Genomic DNA, 12,140 nt, shown 5'->3' on the forward strand with positions numbered 1-12,140 from the left:
TTTATCACCATTTCTCCCCGCGCAGCAACCGATTTCTAGCGTAAGGAAAAACTTTGCCAGCTCGAATGTCGAATGTTTATGTGGCCTTTTTGCTGCGCCCGACAGAAGCAAAAATGTATGCATGAAACTTTCCGTTTCTATTTCATTCGAAATGCAGAAACAACCGAATGTTTTCCTATATTTCAAGATTACCGTCAAGCCTGGATGAATCGATTGGATTTTAATGATTCGTACATGATAAGCTAGGGTTAATTGTGACGGAATAAAATTATCACTTTGAACTATAATCGCGCTGATGAGGATAACCCCAAGCTGGATTACCACAACAAAAGCGTATTAATAACTGTTGTTTTAATCAATTTGGCCGCACGTTTGCATCCGTCGTCACGTTTGCTGTCCGAATAGTTTATCTGTCTCGTTGAATAGAACGGTGCAATTGGCAAGGAATAATTAATGAAAATCGAAAGCGTACATAACATCCAAATAATCAAAAATCATTTCATATCGAGACCTGTACCAGCGATGACCTGATGAAAATAAGCCTGAAGAAAGTGTAACTAGTTTACTGAATCGGTGTAACAGAGACGCAAAATATATTGACGAAATTTACTATGTACGCCGTTAAACGTTGTCGAAATTTTAACAAACCTTGATGTGACCATTTGCGTTTATAAAGTTTTCTCGATGGTTTATGATCGTGCTCTTCCGTTTTTGCTGCTGTTAAAAATATAAAAAAAAAATCTAATGAATTTATCGCCTGTGAATAGTCATGTACAAGCAAGTGCGTTCCGTGCATCTAACATAAGCATGCACATCACGAAAACGGTCGCCAAACTCGCTGCTTATGTCTGTTGCGTCACATAAATCGTATGTTTTCCTTAATTGCGCAATACCGTGCAGAACATTCCTCGGCGAAGGACTGAGGAAGGACATGAAACAAGAAATATATACATATACTTAACTTATATAACACAACATATACTCCGACCAATTTATAGCTAAGAACTATTTTCAATCTTTTTCTATAAGCATGTTTAAGCGAATGAACGAAATGTTGTTTGGTTGATCGGAAAACCGGAACTAAATAGGTTGCCAGTTGGAAACGTTGCAGTTGAGAAGGGGAATGGGAAAATGATAAAGAAAAACAATTGCTACCGAAGTAAAATAGAAGCATGCAGCATACCAAACTGGTTCATACAAATGTTAAAAGCTCGTTTTTCTACAATCAATTCTACCACTGTTTCAAATAAATGACAAAAAAACAACACTTCAAACAACCATTTAAAAAAAGCAAGGAACGGTCAGCAATGATCTAGCTTGACACGATATCTAGTTGCTGCAAATTAAAATCCGCAGCAAACAGAAGTATGACCATAATGACAAATGTAGTGTATTGTATATCCCAACAGTAGCAATAAGGCTACTAAAACAGAATCGTACCATCTACTGGAATAACAATAAAGCCGAATAAATGAGATGTAAAGCATGTAAATTCGTAAGGAAAAAGGTGACAGAAAGTACATCTTTAGTACATAACTATAATCAGAAAAGTGAGAATGTATGAACACATAACATTAGACTAAGGCAGCATCAATCACAGACAAACGTTCTTCTCATGTACACGTCACAATTTTTTAAATTTATTAAAACAAATGTTGAGATGAATACCGGCAACAACTGATCCAACACGTAAGGAAAACAATAACAAGCACAATGTCTCATAACAATATAATGCATTACTAGGCGTGTTAGGTGTTGAATAGAATTTTCATTATGTTCTACGAAAAGATTCAATTTGTTTTTAGATTTCGAGATTAGAACATTAAAACGACATTAATTTTCAGACATTAAGTTTCTTCTATGCAAATATTAAAGTCGTTGTATGTGATATGATTTACAAGGCGATGGAAAGATGTTCATTACTGTGTCCTTTTCCAGTTACGTTAACAATGAAGAAACTAATCCTACCACCAATCGAAAGATCCCCTCCGTTTGCCAACGATCCATCGAATTATTTCACCACCGTAGGGAATGATTTCTGAGCATCCACTAAAACCAGTTCTAGTTCAGTTTAGGTGTAGATGCCAAACATAATTTTAACATTTGTATCTCTCTTTTTACCGCTAACATTAGACAGATAGTATTCCACCGGTTGTTTCATAAATCAACATGCATCCCACAATTATGGTTTTCCTGTCGTGATCAACCAAAACTAGTACATTTAGTTTCAGTTTATATAATTATGTTTACTGATGTAGTAAATCGAATATGAAACATAGATAAATATATAGGACACTAGCACAGACTATTTTTCGTCGACTGAATTCTTGATTAACTTAATTGACTGCGTCAACATGTGATCGATCGTGTGTGTAAAAGTATTGAAAATCAATAGCAAAACAAAACCAACTAAATATTCGCCATCGCTATTTCAACTTCGTGGACAAAGTAATACGGTTATGTAGCTCATGCACAGAAGGATTTATCATTAATAACACACCGTTCTACTGGAAGTGAATCAAACGAAACGAATGTAGAGCGCATGGTGCAGAGATTTATAGAGCGTCCTGGGCGAAATTCCAGAACAACGTTCTAAGAAAAAGTGCATGAGCATAAACTTAAGACACACATTACACCGAAGGGTCTGGTTAAGGAGGGGGTACTTAATTTCTTCCGGTACAACTAAAGTGTCATTAAGCTTCGATCAGAACATTAGATAACAAATACCAGCGATAAGCGACAAAGGAAGCAGCGTGGGGTGAGTAGTAGAAAAAGAAAAATTAAAAAGACCTACCAGACAGTAAAAACGCTTGCTTAGATCAAGATCAACAACTTCATCGCTACGCTTTTATGAAGCAAACGAGAATCACAAATTGATTGTGTAGCCATGCATACGAATACTACAGTGGACAGACAAAAAGGTCCGTGCGTGCGTTTGGAAATGCAAAATTAAGCTATAAGAGACAAGAAGCAAGGTACCCATACCAAATCGCAGAGAACCGCAAAACTAATAATCGAACAGCATTTAGTTAATATGAAGAGAGAGTAAATATACATTGAGCTACGTGAGTAATAAATCGAACATTCTTGGGAAATAAAACATTGGTTACAGAACTGGCTGTTCAATGATGACGCTTTGATGACATTTTGAATGCTTCATGCTAACAAATGGTTCCTTTTATTCGTTATCGATCCGATACACGGCATCACCTCGTCGGTGAACACGCTTTATACGCAGCATCATTTTTACTGACTTCCAGGCGCATTTTTTTGTTGCCACGTTTAATAGCTTTCTGCTCCATCTCCTCAAAGTGACTGATAAACATAGCCTTCAGTGCGGGATAGAACTTGCACAACGCGGGCAAATCGTCCAGTGTTACCTCCATGTTGTCGAAAGCAATTCCCAGATCCGTGCCCAACCCCGACTGGTGCTGTTCTGGTTGAAGGCGCGGAATTTTCGCGTACCGTTGGCTAAAGTGCGTCAACAATGTGTACCTCGCGTTCATTTTCCTTCCCTGCTCGATGGCCTGTGAGAGGGTGCTGTGCATCTTGAGGCGCGCCTCCGCGGCCAGCTCGTCCTCCATAGTTGCCTCGTGGATGAGCACCGTCGAGTCTCGGCCCAGCTGAATAAGGCTTTCGCAAGGCATCGTATCACCGCTGTAGGTGATTTTTACATCCCCCTCGATTCCTGTGTCGCGGTGAGTGCCAAGGGACACCATTTTCAAGGCTAACCCGAACGAATGCGGACAGTGGCGGACGCGACAGGTGGCTACTTCCTTGATACCCATTTCCAGCAGTCGTTCATCGTTCAAGGGACTTTCCAACTGGCGAAAAACAAAGGCTTGTTAGTATAAGCAAAAGAGGACTGATGGAAAACGAGCTACTACTTACAAGATCGGCATTTTTAACGAGATCATAACCCCTTTGGATAGTCTCGAATCTACAATCGTACAACCGTAGCCAGTAGGAGATTTGTTCCGGTGCAAAAAGCATCACTTTTTCGCAATCATCTCCAAACAGCTTTCTACGTACTTGCAAAAGACCTATTAAACCTGTAAAACGTTTAAAATCGGCAGTAGTAAAAGGTCTAATCTGAAGTGCGAGGAAATTTCCCTTACCTAAGTGATGGTCGGCATGAAGATGAGAAATGTAGACCGCCTTGATGGAACGAAGCACACTTTCTGCTTGAGTGTTGCCGAAAAATCGCACTATCTGACCAACAGTTCCCTCGCCACAATCCAAAAGGATTGACGAATGCGCACTTTAAAAAATAAACAAAAAATACGTTAGCTTCCTCTATCGCATATCGTTGTACAAGCATAAGAAACTTACTTTGTCAAAATCAAAATTGCGCTCACGTTACGAGTTTTGTTCGGTATCGACGATCCCGTGCCTAGAAAAATCATTCGAGGAAACTGTTCCGTTCGTAACGTGACGGATCGCCGCTCGTGGAACGGAAGTAGTTCAAGTTTCAAATCGGTCAACGCACTTTTGAATTCCGGTAAAAGATCCAACTCATTCAGATACTCGGTTGGGTTTAGTAGGGCTTCTTGTGCTCTGAAAATGTAAAAGAATAGATCAAAATTTTCAAAAAAAAAAACAAAATAAAAATTCAAACCAAATTTACCTATCAATTCCCTTCGAAGGTCGTATGTGCAGACAACTCAAGGAAGATGAACGTAAAAGATTACTATCACTTGCTGGGGGATTTTGATAATCATTATTTTCTTCTCTGAAATAAAATAGAAACGTATTTTACGTGAGTGACAGCGGTTATATAAAGCAACCAAAATTCTGCAACAATACCTTAACAACGGAAACATTTTGTCATCAAGCTGATTCAAGTGATGCTGTATACGATGGGCCGCAATGTATCCCGAAAAGCCGTTCACCTCGTTCAGCGCTATGTGCCTGGTGCTGGCCGAGAAAGAATCGTTAAATTTCCTGTACTCGTCACAGCGCATCACTTCCAGGGGGCTGAAGTGCATGACAAACATTGCTTGATCAGATGCCTCGGTTGCTCCTTGTTGGTAAGGGGCAAACAGGTCAGCCTTCGCTTGAAAGTCTTTAAAATACTCCCGGCTAGGAATGTCAAGAAAGATGAACACCGGACCTGGATCGTCCGGGGCTCGTACGTCACTCGATTTCACGATGCGCCCATCGGGTAGCGTAATATCGTTGCCGTTTTTAAGCTGTCCCAGCAGTGGGCCCGCTGGAACGCCAAAGTCTACGCATTTTTCCAACGATAGCTGTCCGAGTCGTGGTTTTAGCTTGCATATGTACGCCATAACCGATTGCTCTTCTCGCCTGGTCCAGTTTTGTCCACCGGTGGTCGAGGAAGCTTCCTGTTTGGTGTAATCTTTTTTCCTCTCGTATGCGTAATAATCTGTCTCATCTACCAATGCTTCTTCTTCCTCCTGTGCTTCGGTAGTGTTTGCCTCAATGTTGGCAGTATCCCGTTTGATGCTAATGTACCGTACAGTCATTACGTGGTCCTCGTACACATATCCCGTGCTGTACTCCGAAGCATCCACTTTCATATCCTTCAATATCACGAACCGGCGCATCGCTTTGAACAGCTCCTCCAAACCGGGCGGTCCATGCAACGATACTGCTGGCACTCCGACGTCCTGCATGGTCAAACAGATTCCCGGCAGTCCACCGATGCGCTCCCAGCTGGTGCGGGTCATAAAAATATTCTCCAAACAGGACAGTTTTGTCTTGTGCTCGTACGCTAACCTTTGCGTACCTTCGCCACAGTTGAACAGATAGCGTGTCTGATCGGTGAACAGATACACCGATGCCGGGGTTCCGGGTGCTCCGCATCCAAGCACCTGCAGGTTAACGATTCCCGGCGAAACTTTGGACACTTTTTGCTTCAGCTTCAGCCGTTGTTTCTGTGCTTCGGCGATGTGTTTGGGGTCCAGGGGCATTTTGCTTAGCAGTTTGTATAATTTTTTGTTAGTAGAGTTCCACCTCGTTGATTGCAAAAAACTAACTACATTCGAGTACGCTAAATAACGGGATTTATACATAGATTAAGGAAATCACTTTTCTGCTTGAATGACTAAACCGAAATCAACGTGTTTCACCGGATCATATGTTTGGAAAACCAAATTGCATCAGCCATTGACAGCTGTCATACTATTTTATGGTCAAGATCGGTAAAAGACAGGTCGGGTTAAAGCTATTATTTTGACAGTATTGCTTTCATAATTTTCGAATCTCTGAAATTTCCGAATCTTCCGAATTTCAATTTTGGCAACACTGCTCGAGCAAGTTCGAAACGCCGCCATCTTCTTCTGCTCCAGAAGCGCTTCTGTAAAAGGTGTAGTGATGGGGAAACTGAATCCCTACAGGGATTCGAATCTTTCGATTCAAATCCTTTCTGAGATCCGGATCTTCGAATCCGAATCCCAATCCGTCATATCATACATGCTCATCTAATGCCGATTTTTCATATGATGTGTTAGAATGAATAGAATAGAATGAATGAGTCTACATAATTTTGAGACACGCGCGCATTGGTGGTCATGGCTGTACGAAAAAAACTAATAGTATCTACACATCTCGCTGTAGTTGGGTCCCTTTCTGTCCTTGATAGTGGCACCACATTATCAACCAATGGTAATTGGTAATGGCGGGGGGAACTACAAACAGAGCAGAAATATCCTCTTACACTCCGGAAAGTGGTGCCTCGTTAACCTTGGGGGACTCGGCGATTTACCTTTCGTCCATGGGAAGGAACACAAATATACTTTCGTGCCTCTCAATCCTATGTAGGGGTAAGCGGTGGGACTCATCATCATCTTCATGTAAACTTTTGTATTTTGGGGATAAAACAATGAACTTTATTATTCTAACACGTTAAAATACAGGATACTAAGGTTACAGATTAAAATTGGCGGACCGTCACGACGACGCGTCGGCTCCGCACGAGATGCCGATCAGAAGAGATCTTCTTTTCATCTCTTCACACCGCAGGACACTTCTCCACTGACAGCGCTCTCGAGTCCCAATCGAATCAAATCTTTAGAATCCGTCAAAAGGGATTCGAATCTTTAGAATCCGTCAAATGGGATTCGAATCTTTAGAATCCGTCTAGGGATCGAATCTTCGAATCTTCCGAATCCCGATTCTACCAACACTTGAGGGTATTATGATTGGAAGCGCGGAAACGATAAACTTCTCGACGCTGGCCCATACAAAAGGTAAACAACACTTTGAAAAAAGCGAAAAAATGGCTGGGCGTCTCGACGATCCAAAACGACGCCACCTGCGTGTCGAGACGATGCGCGGATACGAAACGACGCGCGTCGTTATCGTCGAGCAGTTTCAAGCACCTCCTGGTCGATGGATCTCTATAGACCGTATGTGTCCGAAGCATATGTGGGTTCTATGGATCTTGGTATTTACCAAGAACATGATAATTCAGGATGCACTTTTCATATCACCGTTGTGTTTAGACAAGTCACTTTGATTTATTTAGCCATTTAGCCATAGTATAAAACACACCAATAACTCGATCGTTTTGAAAATTGATTAAAAATCAAAGTGCTCGAAACTTGTTAAAAACTATATATTTACATACCTTGAAATACTTGTATAAATACCCAGGTTGCTATTCGAGCAAATATGCGGAAACTTTCGAGCAATAACGCGGAACTGGATCATAATACCCTCAACTATTCGAAACGCCGCCATCTTCTTTTGAGCAGAAGCGCTTCTGTAAAAGGTGCTCGTAATCAGGTCGACTATTTCCGCGTAATAAAAGTTATTCTGTTGACAAAGAACGTTCAATACGTTTAGTAAAAGTATTGTGAGTTAGTGACGATTGTTCAAACACACGAGTAATCATTTAGCGGTCCAAAAATGAGCGGATACGCACGACCTCCTCCAAGGATAGATGGGATGATCTCATTGAAGGTAAGACAAATTGTAAAATGGAGGACGAAATAGATAAAACTCGTGTCTTCTAAATACGCTTAACGATGGTAGTAAAAGAAGCATAACATTTAAGTTGGTTCAAAACGACGTATTCTGCTTGCTTTTGTAAAACCGGATTGTGTTTTACGAGGTACAGTTACTGCGCAGTTTGGAGAAAGTTTCGCCACACGCTTCGTTGCCGACGATGCCGCCATTTTGGTAGACCTGAGCAGGGTAATAAAATTTGGGTTTGTTTTTTCACAGGTCGATAACTTGACTTACCGTACCACGCCTGATGATTTGCGACGGGTTTTTGAGCGTTGTGGCGAAGTCGGCGATATTTACATTCCCCGCGACAGGCACACGCGCGAAAGCCGTGGATTTGCATTTGTTCGGTAAGGGCCCGAAAAGCGCACAGCCTTTTCTTCGATTTGCGGTGAAACTGGAATGTGCGCTAATTCGATGGTATCGTCCTTTTCATACAGCTTCTATGACAAACGTGATGCCGAAGACGCACTAGACGCCATGGATGGCCGCATGCTGGACGGCAGGGAGCTCCGCGTACAAATGGCTCGCTATGGACGGCCAACTTCTCCCCAACGCCGCGGAGGTAACCGACATAATGGACGCGAAAGAGGACGCTCACGCGAACGCTACCGTCGCCGTTCGCGGTCCCGCAGCCCCGAGCATCGCCGCCGGTCGTATTCCCGCTCGAAGTCACGAACACCACGATCGCGCTCCGGTAGTAAATCGTCCCGCGGTAAGGATTCTCGTTCCCGCAGTCCCGCCGAGCGCGGACACTATTGAAGCGTTTAAGCGCACATTCATTTTTCAGGTTCGTTTTGCATATTCGCAAAGTTTAGTTCCTACTTTTATCACGTGGCATGCTTCGATAACTAACCGCTTGCTCTGTTTTCCAGCTCGCCCTTGATGCAGAGAAGACTATATTGACGACGAAAGGCTTCCGCTGAAAATAAGGTAAGGATCGGTTTGCGATCTGTAGCTTTGCTCTTTTAATCATTTCAATAAGAATAATTTTGACTCTGGTTTGTCACAACCATTTCGAAATTTGCTGTTAGTTTGTAAAGTAATATTACAAGCTATAACACATCGTCACCCTTTTACATCCGTCACCTTAACACACTTTCTAGTAGAATCGTGACCACACTGAGTAAGTTGCAACATTGCACAGTACGTCCATCCGCGCGGGAAAGTTTACTTTATCACGTAAGACGAAAAGACCCCCAAACAACTCAGTGAGGAGCGAAAAGGGAATAAGTTAAGGAAAGTTTCCCGAGAGTCGTATGTGTTAAAAGAAATTGAACGATGGTGCGATCCGTGCTCGGTATATAGTTTAGACATGACCGGTGCGATTCTTGCGAAAGTTTTCCTTATAACTACTCTCTCCACCCCTTAACAGCATATACAGACTGTTGGTTTCAGTTGCTTTTCGGTTTCTCGAGTTTTGTTTGATTGTTTTTGGTTTAATCAAAAATAATAACCATTGCGCGTACCATCCGATATGGAAATATGGTAACACACTTGTGTGTTGTTATTTTGTTTACAAGCTATTCAAAACAGAACACAGTTCTATCATAACCAACCCCAATGCCGGTTCGAATGCATCGCTGGAAGGGGAAGGATATGATAAAAGAGGGACTGCGTGCGCGCATATCCTGTATCTGTTCCGACACAAACCCCTACCGTCCATACTAAATGAATACCTATTTCACTCATATAGGGCAAGTTGCGGTTTTGCTGCTGCTGGCCTGCAGAGAGAGAGATTTGTCCATCCGGTCACAGACTTCTTTCTCCTTCCCGTGTTCTTCCTCTCTTCTAAATGCTGTCTATATTTTGCGTCACCTTTTGCGATGATGAGAAAGCAGAGTCAATGGAAGAGGGAAAGGCGCGGATATGGTCGCGTCCCGGGTGTGTGGTGGTACAGCTGCGCTTCCGCCGTGCCTATATCATATCATTGTAGCGAGCAGTCATGTGTGGAGGAAGTGTGATGATCGACAGAAGAAGGGAACGAGCTGCGTAGGTGCGTTTGCGGTTTGGCATCCTGCGTCAGCGCGCATTGCACTTGCAGAGGCAGAGGCCGATTCTCGGAGAGGGATATTTTCCTGGAGGGCGGCAAAAACGAGTGCGGTGTTTGAAAAAATAATACGAGCTGTTGGCCGGCCGGTGTATCTCGAAGGCGCTTTCCGACAGGACGCGTACTTCACGGGAGTCTTCTGGAGTACGACGTGCACTAATCGGAATCGTTCCGGGGGAGAGAGAGAGAGAAAAGATTCAGTAATTCGTCCTCCAGCTTCGAGAGTACGTGTAGCAGCCGTGTGGAAGTAATGTAGGACGAACATATTGGTCAGCGGTTATGCGGTCCTGTTGGCAGAGGAGATGGAGAAATTCTTCGTTTCGGGGGAACTGCACGGCTGTCGCTGCTACTGCACTGCAATGCCGAGAATGTCCGATACGACTCGATTGTTCCAAGTAGTTCCGGTCGACGCGACACTCGACTTTCAGCAGTCGCCGACGCCGACGCCGGATTCCAGACCAAAGTCGTCGAGGGTGGTGTAGAAGAGCCTGCTGAAGAGTACCAGTTTTTGATTTGCCGTCTACTGCACGTACCGGTCTGATGCCTTCCGCTGCGGTTGCATGCTGGTCCGTCCCCGGAATTAAAGTGGGATGGCGGCGGCGGATGCCCACCCTCCTGGTGATGGTTCCCTGTATCGTCCTTGGCGAGATGAAACGTTTCCTCCGTATTGTGTGTTTTTCTTCTCTCTCTCTCACTCTATTTCTTTTCTTCCAGCTGAAGTTGTAGTGTGTCACTTTTTATTATTCTTTCGCCACCGCTCCTCCCTTTGTAACTTTCCATCTCTTCTTATGTTCAGTCCCATTTTTAGTTTGTTTGCTTCGTTTATTTTGAAGAACCATATCGCACTGGTGACAATTATACAATCCTTTTGCACACATACACACCCTTAAACATACACACACGCACACAGAATACCCTTCACCTAACAGATTAACGATCGTATTATTTACATGTCTGTGCGATCGAGTCTGAAAGCATCGGGATATCGACCTCACTGCCACGGCTGTTTTGGAATGTTTCCTGAGGCTGACGAGGAGAGAGTCCTGTAGAACTGGAAGCTGGGCCTAAAACAGACGGGACGGCTGAATGAAAAGACGATAAAGAATCATTGTACTGTTCGCGTGGAATGGAGAAAGGAGAGAGAGCAGACTTTGCGCCTTCGAGTACCGGAGTTTGCCGTTTGCTGATTCGACCTTATGCGAGCATTTACATTATAGCATCGTCGACGGCACATGGCATTTAGGAGTAGAATGGTTTTTCCATTCAGTGCTCTCAAGGATATACCGGGGAACCAGGGGATCGCGTCAGTAAACGAGAGCAGAAAAGCGTGGTGGGGTTGCACCTGGAACGAGCCGTGTAATGTACGGGGGGAAAAGTAACAGAAATCAAGGGCGTCTCTTACGGATCCGTTCACCCATTTCACCCGTGCATTGTTGCTGTTTGAATTTAGAGACATCGAGCGACACTTGTTGCAGCTACTGGTAGGCTGAACGCAGAACCACTGTTTCCTGTGTGTTCCTGGTGTTTTTGCCTTTTCGAGACGTTCGAGAGCTGTAGCTGGGCCAAGCGGACACTACGAAGGTGAAGTGAAGGCCGTATTGTTTGGGGTTGCGATTGATTTTAATCCCCTGACCCCTGTGAACTTTTATAGGTTGCTTTTCCTCTAACCTTCTTTCCTATATAATTAAATGTCCATCATAGATGTTGCGGCGCGCTGAACTCTTCCTGTTTGTTTGTGTCTGACCGTCGCCGAAAACTTTGTTAATAAGCAAAGCCTTCATTCGAACTATTTCCAAACAGTGTGCAGTTTTATATTTGCAGATTTTTCCCTACCCATACACCCGACGGCATACCCGAATGAGACGCTTACACAAAAGCCAGCAACAAACAACAATCAGCAGTACTTGTGAGATCGCTAATGGCGCGGGATTCGTTTTGTCCGCAACCACTTTCCATTGTGCGCTTCGAAAAACGAGTGGCCCACAAATTTTGATCAGATACTAAATATTAGCGAGAGCAGTGAGGTGGAAGGATACAAAGTTTATGAAATGGAAGGCGAATGTAAATGATGTCAAGCTCTAATAGCTCCTGTAGAACCGAAGTTTTTTTTACTTGCGTT

At 43.4% G+C, this 12,140-nt stretch overlaps 2 protein-coding genes across 2 annotated transcripts; one reads left to right on the forward strand and one right to left on the reverse strand.

The window, feature by feature from the left end:
* Nucleotides 1-3,138: 3,138 nt before the first annotated feature.
* LOC131284938 (ribonuclease Z, mitochondrial) lies at nucleotides 3,139-6,003 on the reverse strand. Its single transcript, XM_058313799.1, has 6 exons — nucleotides 4,807-6,003; nucleotides 4,628-4,732; nucleotides 4,333-4,557; nucleotides 4,119-4,261; nucleotides 3,892-4,052; nucleotides 3,139-3,824 (listed from the first exon to the last, which is right to left on the reverse strand). Exons 1-6 carry the CDS (start codon nucleotides 5,931-5,933, stop codon nucleotides 3,207-3,209), a joined length of 2,379 nt encoding a protein of 792 aa, XP_058169782.1. The 5' UTR covers nucleotides 5,934-6,003; the 3' UTR covers nucleotides 3,139-3,206.
* A 1,749-nt stretch (nucleotides 6,004-7,752) lies between these two features.
* Nucleotides 7,753-8,904, forward strand: LOC131282253 (serine/arginine-rich splicing factor 2). The gene is made up of 4 exons (XM_058311666.1): nucleotides 7,753-7,926; nucleotides 8,191-8,321; nucleotides 8,412-8,761; nucleotides 8,847-8,904. The coding sequence occupies exons 1-3, from the start codon at nucleotides 7,873-7,875 to the stop codon at nucleotides 8,731-8,733; spliced, it is 507 nt and encodes a 168-aa protein (XP_058167649.1). The 5' UTR covers nucleotides 7,753-7,872; the 3' UTR covers nucleotides 8,734-8,761; nucleotides 8,847-8,904.
* Nucleotides 8,905-12,140: the final 3,236 nt, after the last annotated feature.

The sequence above is a fragment of the Anopheles ziemanni genome, chromosome 2, assembly GCF_943734765.1.
Source record: "Anopheles ziemanni chromosome 2, idAnoZiCoDA_A2_x.2, whole genome shotgun sequence".
NCBI classification, from domain to species: domain Eukaryota; kingdom Metazoa; phylum Arthropoda; class Insecta; order Diptera; family Culicidae; genus Anopheles; species Anopheles ziemanni.

Coding starts and splice junctions, on each gene's coding strand:
- LOC131282253 (XM_058311666.1), top strand. CDS start 7,873: ATGAGCGGATACGCACGACCTCCTCCAAGGATAGATGGGATGATCTCA. Junction 7,927..8,190: donor ATGGGATGATCTCATTGAAG/GTAAGACAAATT, acceptor GTTTTTTCACAG/GTCGATAACTTGACTTACCG. Junction 8,322..8,411: donor CGTGGATTTGCATTTGTTCG/GTAAGGGCCCGA, acceptor CTTTTCATACAG/CTTCTATGACAAACGTGATG.
- LOC131284938 (XM_058313799.1), bottom strand. CDS start 5,933: ATGCCCCTGGACCCCAAACACATCGCCGAAGCACAGAAACAACGGCTG. Junction 4,558..4,627: donor CCTTCGAAGGGAATTGATAG/GTAAATTTGGTT, acceptor TTACATTTTCAG/AGCACAAGAAGCCCTACTAA. Junction 3,825..3,891: donor TCGTTAAAAATGCCGATCTT/GTAAGTAGTAGC, acceptor GTTTTTCGCCAG/TTGGAAAGTCCCTTGAACGA.